General features: G+C 35.3%; 1 protein-coding gene across 2 annotated transcripts; it reads left to right on the forward strand.

Moving 5' to 3' along the window:
* Nucleotides 1-524: 524 nt before the first annotated feature.
* LOC117625973 (SAL1 phosphatase-like) lies at nt 525-7,290 on the forward strand. 2 transcript variants are annotated; one of them, XM_034357579.1, is made up of 8 exons: nt 534-863; nt 1,772-1,847; nt 3,701-3,774; nt 3,873-4,078; nt 5,071-5,281; nt 5,361-5,459; nt 5,545-5,698; nt 6,967-7,290. In XM_034357579.1, the coding sequence occupies exons 1-8, from the start codon at nt 654-656 to the stop codon at nt 7,128-7,130; spliced, it is 1,194 nt and encodes a 397-aa protein (XP_034213470.1). In that variant the 5' UTR covers nt 534-653; the 3' UTR covers nt 7,131-7,290. The 2 variants fall into 2 exon arrangements, with proteins under 2 accessions (XP_034213471.1, XP_034213470.1); XM_034357580.1 differs by lacking the exon at nt 5,545-5,698 and having other exon boundaries at nt 525-863.
* The last annotated feature ends 7,756 nt before the right edge of the window (nt 7,291-15,046 follow it).

Here is a 15,046-nt window from a genome sequence, read left to right on the forward strand (position 1 = left end):
GTGGAACCACAAATGGCAAGGCTGCCACTATTCATATGAATAGTGGTAACCCTTGCTTGCCCTTACCTTAGACTTAGTCCTTATGGGTGGAGTTGCTCTTAATGAGCCATCATTTTTAGCTTAAATCGTATTTTGCACTAAAACCGATTTTTCATATTTTGATTTGATGGGAATTTGATTTTCTAGTATTTTTATTTGAATCCAAATAGGGGGTACTTCCTTATTTACATTGTAAACTTAAATAAATGGAGTAATATAAAAATAAATTAAAGTAAAAGGACAAAGACATTTACTTAAATGTTGAAAATGGAAATAAGGTATAGAGAAAAAAAAAAAATCTGCCTTGCCCTCGGGCCAGTCTTGCCCTCGGGCCAGCCCAGTTTGCTGGGTCCCACCATTTGCCCGGGCTGGATTTTGTTGCTGGAAACCATTTTTTTGCCCAAACCACCCCCCCCCAGCCCGAGTCCAGCCTTAGCTGCTGGAAATGCTCTTATACGTCCACAGTTTTGCTCTGGAGGTTATGATGGCGCAGCTGCTCCCACACCATTTCTTACCACACAAATTTGTTGAAATGGGGCATTTCTCCACTATTAGTCCCGAGTCAAAATAATTTGTGTAAGTAACACAAAAAGAATAACAAGAGGAGCAGAGAGATGGGTATAAATTGCTTAAGAGCAGTGCCCAAAATTCCACCTTCAGCAAAGCACAAAATCATCATCTCACACTCATTCTCACACTCTCTCTTATTTACCAAAAGGTCCTCTAGGGCAATACACGCAGCAGCAGCATCTTCTTCAATGTCTTACGAAAAGGAACTCGCTGCTGCCAAAAAGGCTGCCTCTCTCGCTGCTCTCCTCTGCCAGGCAATACTCTCCTTCTCTCCCTCTCTTTTTTGCTTGAGAACGAGCTTCTTTTTTTTATTTATTTAAATTTTATATATAAAAGAATGAAAGGGTTAGTTGAGCAGAACCTAGAACAAAAATTGTCAATTGACGATGCGTGATAATGCAATTTGCGAGGAATTTAGAATGCAAAATATTTGTTTAGGGCAAAACCCATGTCGTGAATCTGCCATTCTTTGTCTTTTATACATATATGGACATCTAGTATCAGTATACAGTATACTCCTTATGTTTATGTCTATAGTTTGCTGCTATTATGAATTCAAGGTTGTATACCATCTCCAAGAAAAGCTTCTTTCTCCAAAATAAATTTCTGCTCCCATGGCTTGTGCAGAGTGTTTCTGTGCTCGCCTAGTGTGCTTTGTTCCTTGAAATACAATTTTTCACTGTTTAGGACTGGAAATCATTACTTTAGAGCAAATCCCTCAACCCTGATTATTCATTAAGCAAATCCCTCAACCCTGGTGGCCAATGTATGTGTTTATGTGTATGCGTGTGCGCACATATATATTATGTGTATGACTATGTGACTTGACTTTATGCATAGAATTCTGGCATGTACAAGATGAAAGGAACAAAAAAAGCCATCTTTAACATAAGCTTTGTTTGACTGTAAGTGCCATATATTAGTTTGTTTTTATAAGAAATTTCTGGACAGAAACATTTGTTTTTGAAAATCATATAAAGTGTGCATTGGGAAATATATATAATCCCTAGCATTTCTGGTGTCATATGATTTTTTTCTCTTTACATGATTTGTGAGTAAGCACTGAAATGATATATGTATAATTTTTTTTTTTCATATGTATTAATTTTACCAATATATTTCATCCCAAGTCAATTTCAATTATTGCCTTCCTGTGCTTCAGAAGGTACAAAAGGCACTGTTGCAGTCAGACATTCATTCCAAATCAGATAAAAGTCCAGTCACTGTGGCAGATTACGGTTTGTTTTCAAACTCTTGTGTAAATGCGTTTCAATTACGTGCAAGTTATTCATGGGGTTTTAAAATTAATCAGTCATCTTGACATTTAAACAGAAACTTCTATTTGTATCTGCAGATAGCTAGGTGCTTAGAAACTATCTTGTTACCCCACATTGTGATGTTCGCATGGCAGAATTATAATAACATGTAGAGGCTATCTTGTAGGTCTAAATGCTTTTTGCATATGGTTTCTATTAGATTTTTTCAAAAAAGAAAAAGAAAAAAAGAAACAGTGCTCATATTTGCTTGCATCTGCATCTAGTTCATCATATCATAGGCGAGGCAGTTGGTAATTCCCCTCCCTACTTCAGTGGCATGGTAATAGTTGTTTCCTGCCTTCTGTATAATGCTGGTGGGGCTGCATTTCTTTGACCATCATTTTAACCTGAGCTCAAATTCTATATCTGGTCAAGAACCATACAATGCTTTAGATGGCTATTTGAGGCCCATAAACCAGATACGAACTTAAATATTTTAGTAAATACCCGTACCATATACTTTCTTTATGGCCATGTAAGGATGTTGGATTGCAGGTTATGCTTGCATAATTGGTTCTTTGGCTTGGCCCTTTCAATAGTGACCACTGACGTCTTTGCTTGAGCTTTCAGGCCTATAGTTTCATATGTCTAGATATTTAATAGATGATGAGAATAATTTTATGCTTGTTAAACTTGCATTGCCTCACACTATCTTCCTGTCTCATTAAATATTTCCCAAAAGTAGTTTCCAATGTAGCCAACAGCTGGTATGAAAGGAAGTTAAATGATTAATGGTATACTAGACATACATGTGCTTATATGAAATAAGAACGATAGATAAGTAAATGAAACGTTTGCAAATATGTAAATTAAGTCTGTATCCCCTTTATTCACTGAAAGAAACTCTATATACTTCTAAAATTTCTTAATCTGCCTTTCCATGGTGTGTGTGCTGATGGAAGGTTGGTTTGATGTCATAGGAAAGACAAATGTTTTGTCATGCACTTCAGATTTAAAAATTATCAGGTTGCTTCCTTCTTAGGAGGACCTTGTCCATAAATCTTCTACTGCACATGTGAATTGCTATATCATTACTGTACTATTTTCTTGGCTATGTCATAATTCCGAGTAGACAGACACTCTTGTTTCACAGTATGCTTTTCTGCTATCCATTAATCTTCTGCAAATGTAGGATGTATCTTTCTATCAAAATCACTTGGTCCTTTAAGTGGATTGCACATAAGCCCCAGTATTTTGGTCTGCGCCTAACTATAAAAGCAGATGGGTGCAATTTTTATTCCTTGAAAAGAAAAAAAAAATCATTGGACGTATAATTGAAACTCTCACTGTAAATTTTCATAATTCACTGTCAACAATCATTTTCTTTCCATTTATACCAGCCGCTTGGGTTTTTTTTGTTTTTTTTGTTTTAGTTTTAATTTTAGTAATTCAATTTAAAATTAAGAGAGAATGGGTCTAGTTGTGACCCATGTTCTCATTTTGTCCCTCTTTTAATACAATTTGTTTCTATTCAAAATTTCATTTTGCTGTTCATTTTAAAATTTTAAAATATAAAATATCAATTTACTATATTACCCTAATTTAATTAATATGTTCCTTTCTTAATATTTTCATTAACTAAGGGCATTTTGTATATTTTGAATGTTTTACCATTCTCTGCCTATTCCTTTATATACGTAGGGTTTAAATTCATGTTACATCAAGGACTGTAGTCACATTGTTTGTGATTTCTGTTCTTTTGCACTTAACTAAGCAATTTGGGTAATATGAAAGAAACTAAATGACTGCCTTTCTTTCTCGGGTACTTTTGCCAGGTTCACAGGCTCTTGTTAGTTTGGTACTGGAAAGGGAACTTCCTTCTGAATCATTCTCGCTAGTGGCTGAGGAGGTGAATATGTACATTTTTGCAGATAAAGAGACAGGCAGAAACTGTTTTATTTTCTTCCTTTAATTGTAAATCTTCTTTTCAACTTTTAAATGTCTTAGGACTCGGGAGATCTTCGTGGTAACAGTGGCCAGGAGACACTACAGCGCATCAGAACACTTGTTAATGATACTCTTGCAAACAATGAATATTCTAGCGTTTCTAATTTAACCACTGATGATGTTCTTAGGGCTATTGACAATGGGAAATCTGAAGGTGGTTCTAGGGGCCAGCACTGGGTTTTAGATCCCATAGATGGTACCAAAGGGTAAGTTTCTAGACACAATTGATAAGCTTCTATCATTAGTATTTGTTGAAGGTTGAGAAGAATTCTTCATTTACATATTATGTGATTACCCCTGCCGAACAGCTCATGCTGTTATGTCTTGCATGTATGCCTGATGCATGTAACATGAATTGATGAGTGTAAATCTGATACCAAAATATATTAGCCTTCTAGGGCTTAGATTTTGGACATTACATGTATGGAATTATCTCGAAACTATTAATCTTTTTTGCAACTTGCCAAAGTTTCTGCTACCAATACACGACCATGCATTCATTTAAACTAAGCTGCAATCCTTCCCTTTGGAGTGGTACAGACTTGTGTATTTCATTGTAGAAGACATGGGTCTTTTCTATTAATTCGTCATTTCTCATATTCTTTGTACTTTAGCTTTTTTAGTGTTTCGAATCACTTTTGCTTTTTTTATGAGGTTAATTCTGCACAACTTTCATACATTTTTCCTGTGTTCAAGTTTGAATTTGGAAAAATTAGGATGTGAAGCAAACTGTGAGTCAAAGATTATTTGAGTTCTATCACTAATGAAGTAAGTCTCTGCGGGGAAAAGTTTGATAATTTGTACAGTGTTGGAAAGAGAGAATTATCATCATTCATGCTTCAGTTTTATCAGAAAAATCGGGGTCGTCTATTTAGTTGATCATAGTCAGACGACTAAATGGTCTCAGATTTAATTGATTGTTTCCAAGGATAATCCTCGAATAGAGACCTAACGAGTGGATGGTTTGGATTATTGGACTGCATTCAGGGTTGGGCCCAGATGTGATCCCATATATACTTTTTCATTTTCGAGGAGTTTTTGTAATTTGCTGAAATTTTATTTGCTATGGTTCACCCGTTTTATTACCTTACGTAACTATTAATTTATACTTTTTTTCTTCGATTCACTTGCTAGCCATGTATTCCATATTGATTTATGCTCTTAAGCCTGCCATGATAAATAGCTTATTGTGGTGTAGGTTTCTTAGAGGAGATCAATACGCCATAGCATTGGCATTGCTGGATGAAGGAAAAGTTGTGTTGGGTGTCCTGGCCTGTCCGAATCTTCCTCTGACATCCATTAGTGGTGAAAATCAGCAGTCTTCACAAGATAAACTTGGCTGTCTTTTCTTTGCTACAGTTGGTACAGGAACATATATGCAGCCACTGGATGGTTCTTCCCTGCTAAAGGTTAGCACTTGTATAGGTAGTTCATTGCATTCTTTTTCTGAAAAGGTTTGACCTAAGTAATATTATTTCTGTCCTTAAGGTACACGTCAGCGCTACTGAGAATCCTGAAGAAGCTTCATTGTTTGAATCTTTTGAAGCGGCACACTCCTTGCATGACTTGTCTAGCACCATTGCTAAGGTACTGCTTTCTCCTTTCCTCTTTAACAATTTCTGCTGTGTTTATCTATTGAATTATTGTTAGTAAAAACATTATTAATGAACAGAAACTTGGCTTCAAAGCCCCGCCAGTTAGAATTGACAGCCAGGCAAAGTATGGGGCACTTTCCAGAGGAGATGGAGCGATATATCTTCGTTTCCCTCATAAAGGATATCGTGAGAAAATATGGGATCATGCTGCTGGGTGCATTGTCGTGACTGGTAAACTATTATTTCCAATAGTTATTTCTTCTCTTATCTCATCTCAATTGGTGGTGTGGGAATGGTCTTTGACCAAGCTTTATAGCATAACCTGTAGGCTATGAACTCCGACTCCTATGATGGGGATGAAGTTTACAGGGGTAGTGATGAGTATGAGTTTATAATGTTAACATAGTGGATGAAAATAATGTTAAGATTACACATTCCCAGAGGAGGGTATGATTAGACATATCATTTGAAGCTCATAATTAGGGCTGGATAGGCAATCAGATAGAAACACTCTGTTAACACATTATAAATAGTATGGATTGAGTAAAGTTAGAAAATGGCATAAAAATGAAATAATTTTAGTTTATGTTTAATGTGCTAATCGCACAAATAAGAGTCAGTTTCCATCATTTGGTCAATCCCAAAAATAATATAGAACCCCACATCAGCTATGAACCCAACAGAAGGGACATTTCTCAAAAGGGGATTCCATCCCTCCTGTCAAGCTATGTTGTCATCTTCCTCCAATTTCACTAAGTTGAAATCTTTCTTAAGCTTTGACAGCATCTCTTCCTGCTACAACTATGAGTCACAAAAAGGGGTCGGAGTAAAGGTGCCCCATCCTGGTGAATATTGATTATGCAAAGAAATACCTTTCATATTTACATAATTTATTTTCATTAATGTAGTTTACGGTCTTATGGCAATTTGACAGACTTAGCCCTAGTGGCCTCCTTGACATGGAATGGATCCATTACATAAAGCCCTAGTGTAATAAAAGGCCTAGGAGTGTTTTCAAGTTATCATATCTAGGAGTTTTTAATATGCCAGAGAGAAAGAGAGATTAAATTGTTTTCACTTTTCTTGCATGCACAAGACAGATGCTACAGTTGATGAATGATTTCTTGAAATCTCCATGGATAGAAGATAAAGCCATAAATAAGTTTTCTTGTGTTGGATTCTGTTAGGTTTGTTGCGTGTGTTTAGTTCTGGAAAGAACGGATGATTTATAAATATCTTCATTGATTGTATGGATTATCCAGACCCTTTACAATTGCATGAGTGAGCTTCCAAAATTATTCCTCTCCTAGGGAATCATTCTGAAACTCAAACTATTGTTATCCTTGTATTGTAAGCGCAGGAGCTAATAATTCAAGAACATGTTGAGATGTTTGCAGTGTTAGAGATTAAAGCAGCAATTTGTATTCGTTTTTTTTTTTTTTTTTTTTTTTTTTTCTCCTGCTTTTCTGATACCTAGTTTGCAATAAAAAAAATTGCAGAAGCTGGGGGTGTGGTGGCAGATGCTGCAGGGAACCCATTGGATTTTTCAAAAGGGAAATATCTTGATCTTGAAACAGGCATAATTGTTACCAATCAGAAATTGATGCCATTACTCTTGAAGGCAGTTAAAGAATCTCTGGAAGAGAGAGCTTCATCCTTGTGATTCTTTTTCAGAGCGGGACTCGGATTTTTATATTATCACAGTTTCAGCCACAATAATAATTGGAGAGTCACCAATTAAATAACAGTTAATCTTTTTTAAGATAATGATAATAATAATAATGATGATTATAATAGTTAATCCTAAGCCCCTGTTTGGTTCATGTAACGAATTTGAAGGGAAATAATTTTTCATGACATTTCCTAAGGGATGGGAAATTGAAGATTCATTTCCCACGTTTGGTAATGTTGGGAAAGTAACCGGGAGATGACATCTTTTCCCATGTTTGTTTTGAGCAGGAATGGAAAACAAAGTTTGTATAAATTTTCAATTATACCAATATTAAATTAAATTAAAAAAAGGATGTATTTAATGATATATTGTAATTCTAAATTGTTAATGGGGATAAAATGGTCATGAAAAATATGTATTTAATGTTGGTTCATTTTCCTAAACTTTCCCATGAGGAGGGAAAATAAAACTTAAGTTAGGAGGATGGCTTCACTTTCTCCCTACTATTTCATGAGTCAGGCAACAATTTTTCATGCCTGTACTTACCAAATATGGGAAAGTAATTGATTTCTCATCTCAAAGTCTCATTTCCCATGAACCAAACGGGGCCTAAAGGCGATTCTTTTTCTGGAATCGAATGCCTTTTTCATTTGAGGCGATAATATACAAAACTCAACAAATAATATACGCTAGGGTTCGAATCTAGACTTTGTCTGAGGGAGCAATTGCTCTAAATCACTATACTAGTGGGTAATTTCCTATTTATTTGCATATCTTGTCTAACCAAGATGCCATATTATTAGTTTGATTTAAAAAGTCAGAACAATATGCAGGAGATTATTGGTAATTAGTCATATTTGTAGGAATGCTCCTTGTCAAAGGTAGGGTAGTTTTTGGGTGGTGGGCCTTTTTATAGTTGAAAATAAAAGAATATATTGGGCCATTGGCCCAAAACTTGATGGTAAGCCCAAAGCTTGCTAGTCTTTTTCATAACCCTAATTTTCTTCTTCTTTGCCATCAGATCAAAGCGTCGTTTCTTCTGCTTCTTCTTCTTCTCTCTCATGTTTCTCTCTTGCTCTCCTCCTCTGTCTTTGACTTTCTCTCTCTCCCTCTTCTCTGTTATTTTTTAGCAGAACCCTATTCTATGTCTCTCATTCTCCCTGTTTTCTCTCTCACTCTTTGTTGCTGCAACGTCTATGGAGTTTTCAATTTTATTTATTTATTTATATTATTTCTAATATGCTCGGTCGGTTGCTGTAGCCAACGATGTGGGTTTCTGGATACCGTATTCAATACCGGCACTAATATATCCGGTTGTTCAACTGCAATCTCATTGACTTTCTGGTCAATTACAATCGTTGATTTTCGGTTATTGCGGTTTAATCGCACAACCCTAGTCAAGGGTGACATGAATATTAGGATTCATTATGTAAAATTGTGTTATTCGCTTCACTTGTAAAATTGGATCCTATAAACCAACCCTTGTGCATAGAAAAGTCACCTGTTGTTCATTTGTAATCGGGGGATTCGATAAAGAATAGACTGTCATAGTAAGTCAAGGTACGAAGGAAGTGCTAAAATATAAATATAGTTTGAATACTTTTGGATGATTGTATTCTTCTCCAGGAGGAATATATATGAGTTTACAAGTGTGCTTTATAAGGAAATAGCTACATGAATTAAATAGGAAAATATCTCGTAATTATACAAGAATTGTCAACTATATGAAAAATGAAATATTTTTGCTCACCACTTTAACCCAATGTGTACCTTTACCATCATTCTCAACACTTGACATATGTCCATATGCCTAACTATAATTAACTCTTCGCTCTATATTTATAAAACCATGGTTGTGCTCATAAATACGTGTCAAGTGTTGAGAAGGGTGGTAATGGTACACATTGGGTTAAAATGGTAAGCAAAAATGCTCTCTATGAAAAAAGGAAACAAATCACCTAATTAACTTAGAAAATAAATCTCCTTGATTTGTTAAGTTAACTCATATCAACACTCCTGCTCAAGTTGGTGCATACACATCACTAATGACCAACTTGGTAATTGAGTCATGAAACACTTGTCCAAAGACAGCCTTTGTCAAGACATCCTCTAATTGAACTTCTGAGTTTACAAAGGGTAGGCAGATGATCTTATTCTCAATATTTTCTTTGATGAAATGTCTATCCACCACAACATGTTTTGTTCGATCATGTTAAACTGGATTGTTAGCAATATCGATTGCTGATTGGTTGTCACAATGTAACTGCATAGGCTCATCCCGTTTAAAGCCCAATTCTGTCATGAGATCTTTCATCCACAATAATTCACAAATTCCTTGGGCCATACCTTGATACTTTGCTTTTGCACTAGATTGAGCAACCACATTTTATTTTTTACTCCACGAAGTGATAAGGTTACCTCCAACAAATGTAAAGTAACCCAATGTAGAACGTCAATATGTGAGAATTCTTATTCTTAAAAATGTTAATATTTTATTACTTTGGTAAGTATTAAAATATAATTATAATTGTTATACTTTTATAATAAATTATAGTATTATAATCATTTTATGGAAGTCTATGTTTTATTTAATTGCTCCTAGTGCAACTTCATTCTTTTTAATTAAATGGTTTTGATGATTTTCTTAAAATTTACTTTTCATATTAATATTAGTTAATGGTAGTAGGATTTTGTCCATAGCTATCTAGAATTTCATGCATGGTTGTGTAATTGAGTTATTTTATATACTCCACGTAGTTAGCATGTGTCAATCAAATATGCATTAGATGGTTTATTTGTTTTATTTACTTGCAAACTAATTAGATGTCAATGAATTAGATGGTTGTGTCATCAACACGTGTCTTCATTGTATTTCTTATTATCCTTCTATTGACTTAGAGTGAAGGAAAAGCTACTTGAGCTTTAAGAAATAAGGAGATGATCTTTAAGCATTGAAGTTATCTCATAGCTACTGCCCTCAGAGTCCTATAAATACAACATTTGTTTCTTCAATTCTCATTTCCCTCTTCAAAAAAGGTGTAGAGGCAATAGAACGAGGAAATAAAATAGAAAGCGAGAGAGAAATAGAGGTAGAAAGAAGTAGAATTGTCAAGAAAAAGAGTGGGAGACTGAATTTGTGAATGCGGTGAAAAATTGGGAAACACCTTACATTTCTAGCAAAAGCTTTGGTGTCAAGGTAGGGGGTTTCTTGGGGGCCTTTTACATAGATTGATTTCGTGAGCATTATATTATGCATGGTATTAAAGTTTGGTTGACATTCCTTGTTATTGGGTGTTTACGTGTTGTTAACTATTTGAACAATGTTGGCATAATTGTATATACATTGGTGATGTTTTAAATGGTTACATTATTGTGAGATACATGGGATATGTGAAAGGTATAATTATATCATATCATGAAAATTGGTTGGAGTTGTTGGATTGAGAAAATAATGATGGAAAAGAGAGTAATGGAAATAGTTTTTTGTGTAGTTGAGTCTAACTCTTGGCAGGCACCAGGTCTCAGGGATCCTACAGTGCACATGGTTTTTATTGGGTGATTTGGGACTGGCGACAGGGAACTAGACAAGATGACTAACAAAAGGGGAATTATGGGATGATTGAAATGGGTGTTAGTTCATATAAATGGGCATTCAGGACCAAGTGGTATAAGCATGGTATGGGACGTGCAAGTCTGCTTGTCCAGTTATATGTATTAACGGGATTAGATGAAGAGCATTCATGCATTATTATTAATAATGTAATATTTGGCTATGTGATTGTATGTCACTTAATTTAATTATATCAATTTCTTGTAAAAAGGTTTATGTCCCTACTAAACTGTGGTTTCGCTCACGCCCTAACAGATTTTGCAGGTACTGAACATGAAATCTAGAGCTTGTGATGATTTTGGCATATCTATAGAGTGTATTGTGTACATAGCTTGTGGATGAACAATGAACTACTCTTTCAATGAACTCTCGAGTAGTTCTAACTTGTAAAATAATGTAAATTTTTTAAGATTTCAGGTGTTGTCGTTTTCGCTGAATATTCTAGGTGAAATATTTATTTTATTTATTTAAATGTTTCTTACATTTTAGTTATAGTGTTTGTTAAATTCTATAATTAAGGTGTAAATCACGTCTTAACCCAAGTTTACGTAAATCCGTGAGTTGGGGCATGACAAGTTGGTATCAGAGCCTAGTTTTACGATTTCATTAAATTGTTTTGTTATTCACTGACCTGTTAAATTAATCTTTAGGCTGCAACTCGATCAAAGTAATGATACATGGATAGGGTTCCAAATGGGACCCGATGGCCTCATCTCAGTAGACGAAGAAGTATACTACAGTCGTCTAAACAACCAAGCTTATGTGGACGTTGTTAATGAAGTTATAGATACAGGATATAGAAGGATGTTTTATATACCAGAGATGCAGAGACTGGTTGTTAGACATCGATTGCAGGCCAACAATATTAGGAGTCAATATCAGTTAAATATTAAAGCACACTCTTACGACCCGGTGTTAGAAGATGCTGCAATTATAGCTGCTGATATTTGAACACCACCAGGGATAAGACTTACCATATGTTCCAGAATCACAGGAGTTAAACTTACCTCATATCCCTGACCTAGAAGATGAAACATATTTGGAACTTCTGGACCTTGATGCTCTATTTGCTGAGTCTATTGCGTCAGTTGCTTTAGTGGTTATCACTGAACCACAAAAGTTTGATTCAACTGTCATCAATCTGAGTTTTGATGATGAAAATGAATACCCCGAGCCTGTTATCCCTCCTGTTGAAATTATAGATATTAGTTCTGATGATGAATAGATTTTCTCAAAAATTTTGACTAATAAAATAGATAGTGTGAACCTAACAGGCTGATTTAAGTATGGTGGATTTGTAAAGTTTTTGTGGGCAACCTTATGGAGGTCTTGGAGTAGGGAGTTCTTTGTAACATAGGTTTGTGACTGTTTTGTTAAATTTTGTAAAATAGGTTTGTAACAACTTATAAATGTTTAATAGGCATTTTTTTTAATGTAGTTTATAAATGTTTAATATTATTTAATATAATTCTTATAGAATATATATATATATATATATAATTTTTTAAAATCTTGTGGAATTATTTGGTAAAGGTTCAATTGTTAAGATGGCTGGAGTAGAAGGACAAAATGAGAATGATGTGAGTGTAGTATGAGAATAATGTTAGCCATTCAGGATATGGCCTCTGCTATTTGTGAGACAAATCAACATAACCACAAACCCCATCAGGAAACTCAAGATGATCAAATAATGAGGATTCAAGGAGAATTTCGTAAGACACGACCACCTATGTTCAAGGGTGATCCAAACCCTATGGCAGCAGGTCAAGACAAATAAGGAGAAAGATGAATGAACAAAGAGTTTTTGGAAACCTGAAAGTGACCATTGCTTCTACCTATTTGGAAGGACAAGCTTATCATTGGTGGGAATCTATCTTGGCTATGCCTGATGTTGAGATTGCAAATTGGGTTGCATTTGAGACAATATTTCTGGATAAATATTTTCCTGAAACTATGAAAACCATGAAGGTACGTGAGTTCACTAATCTTAATCAAGGTGATATGACTGTGGGACAGTATCAAGCTAAGTTTGAAGTGTTTTGCTCCTTACATGATTCCTGATGAGTCTGCAAAAGTAAAGAAATTTGAAGAAGGGTTGAGACTAGAGGTCAAGGAGAAAGTGGAACTTTTTAAATTGAAAAAGTATGCTGAAGTTGTTGATCGTGCCTTAATACTTAGTTCTAAGAGAGTTTTTGAACCTAAGAATCCTAACAGGGGACAAAGTAGTAAACGTAAAAGATTTTTCCCCTCTCGTTCCCGGTATCAAAATCCAAGATCATTTGAGGCAACTCAAAACTCGGGATTTTGTTATCATTGTCGGCATATAGGACATTACTGGGTGGATTGTCCTCAGCTACAATCGTATCAGATACCTGTTATACCACAACCACAACCATAGTTTCGTGCATCACAACAACAACTTCAAGCTCCACAAACATAGTATCGTGCCCCATACCAAGCTTCACAGAGTCAGTTGAGAGGTCCTGTTAATCAACAGGCACAACGGCCAAGAGGACAATGTACACAACGAAGGCCTAGGGCAAGAGGAGCAGCAAGAAGACTAGAACAATTCACTCAAGGATGAGTATATGCTGTTGGACAAGTGCCAAAGCAGAATGAACCTATTGTGGTGGAAGGTACATTTCTAATTTTCAACTTGTGGGCTAGAATATTGTTTGACCCTGGTGCTACAAATTCATTCATATCTGTGCCCTTTGCATCCATTCTTGGATTAGAATATGAATTTATGAAATCCTCGTAGATGGTTGGATCTCCATTGGGTAAATGTGTTGAAGTTAATAAGTTGTGTAGATCCTGCACAATAGAGATATCAGATCATAAACTTGTTGTTGACCTGATGATATTGAAACTTATGGTGTATGATGTAATATTAGGGATGGACTTGCTTACCCAATTTAAAGCTATTCTTGATTGTGGTAAAAAGATGGTGACTATGACTCTCAGCAAAGGGAAAACATTCAGTTTTTATGGAAATACGAATACTTGCAAGCCTAAATCAATATTGGATAATAGAAATTGTAATTATTTGAGATTAATTGCTCACATAGCCAATAAGGATCTGGGAGATCCGAAACTTGAGCTTATTCCTATAGTGAAAATTTTCAATGATGTTTTCCCGGAAGAGTTTCTGGGTTACCCCCAAAACGTGAAGTGGAGTTTTCTATAGTTATTTATCCTGGCACATCACCTGTCTCTATACCTCCACATCGGATGGCACCGATAGAGTTAAAAGAACTCAAAACACAACTTCAAGAACTTAAAAGAAAAGGTTTCATTCGTCCTATACCTCCCCATGGGGTTTTCCTGCACTCTTTGTGAAGAAAAGTGATCAAAGTTTGAGGATGTGTATTGACTATCGTCAACTAAATAGAGTCACCATCAAGAACAAGTACCCATTACCTAGAATTGATGACCTGTTTGATCAACTGCAAGGTTCACGATACTTCTCAAAGATTGATCTTCGCTCTGGTTATCACCAATTATGTGTAAAAGCAGATGTATTGAAAACTGCATTTCAAACGCGATATAGACATTATGAATTCCCAGTAATGCCTTTGGAATGACAAATGCTCCGGCGGTTTTCATGGACTTAATGAATCGAGTTTTTCTACCTTTATTGATGATATTCTCATTTATTCATCATCTCAAGAAGAACATGAACAACACCTATCAATTGTTCTACATACATTGAGAGAACACAAGTTATTTGCCAAGCTAAGTAAGTGTGAATTTTAATTGACAGAAGTAAAGTTTTTGGGACATGTTATTTCAAAAGAAGGCATCATCATGGATCCTGCAAAAGTAGAAGCAGTGTTGAATTGGAAAGAACCGAAAAATGTTCATGAGATTTGAAGTTTTCTTGGTTTGGCTGGCTATTATAGAAAGTTTATAAAGGATTTTTCTCGGATAGCTAATCCAATGACCAAGTTGACACAAAAAGGAGTTAAGTTTATTTGGGATGATTAATGTGAGGAAGCATTTCACGAGTTAAAAACTCGATTGACATCAGCTCCTGTGTTAATTATACCAGAAAAAGGTGTAAGTTATATAGTGTATATTGATGCATCATTGCATGGTTTAGGATGTGTTTTGATGCAATCTGACATAGTTGGTGCTTATGCTTCTCGTCAATTGGAATTACAGGAGAAGAATTAACTGACACAAGATCTAGAACTAGCAGCCATTGTTCACGCATTGAAAGTGTGGAGACATTATTTATATAGGGAACGTTTTGAACGTACTTATTCACTCCGAAGGAGTTGAATTTAAGACAAAG

This window comes from Prunus dulcis, chromosome 4, assembly GCF_902201215.1.
Source record: "Prunus dulcis chromosome 4, ALMONDv2, whole genome shotgun sequence".
NCBI classification, from domain to species: Eukaryota; Viridiplantae; Streptophyta; class Magnoliopsida; order Rosales; family Rosaceae; genus Prunus; species Prunus dulcis.

Coding starts and splice junctions, on each gene's coding strand:
- LOC117625973 (XM_034357579.1), top strand. CDS start 654: ATGGGTATAAATTGCTTAAGAGCAGTGCCCAAAATTCCACCTTCAGCA. Junction 5,282..5,360: donor ATGGTTCTTCCCTGCTAAAG/GTTAGCACTTGT, acceptor TCTGTCCTTAAG/GTACACGTCAGCGCTACTGA. Junction 5,460..5,544: donor TGTCTAGCACCATTGCTAAG/GTACTGCTTTCT, acceptor ATTAATGAACAG/AAACTTGGCTTCAAAGCCCC.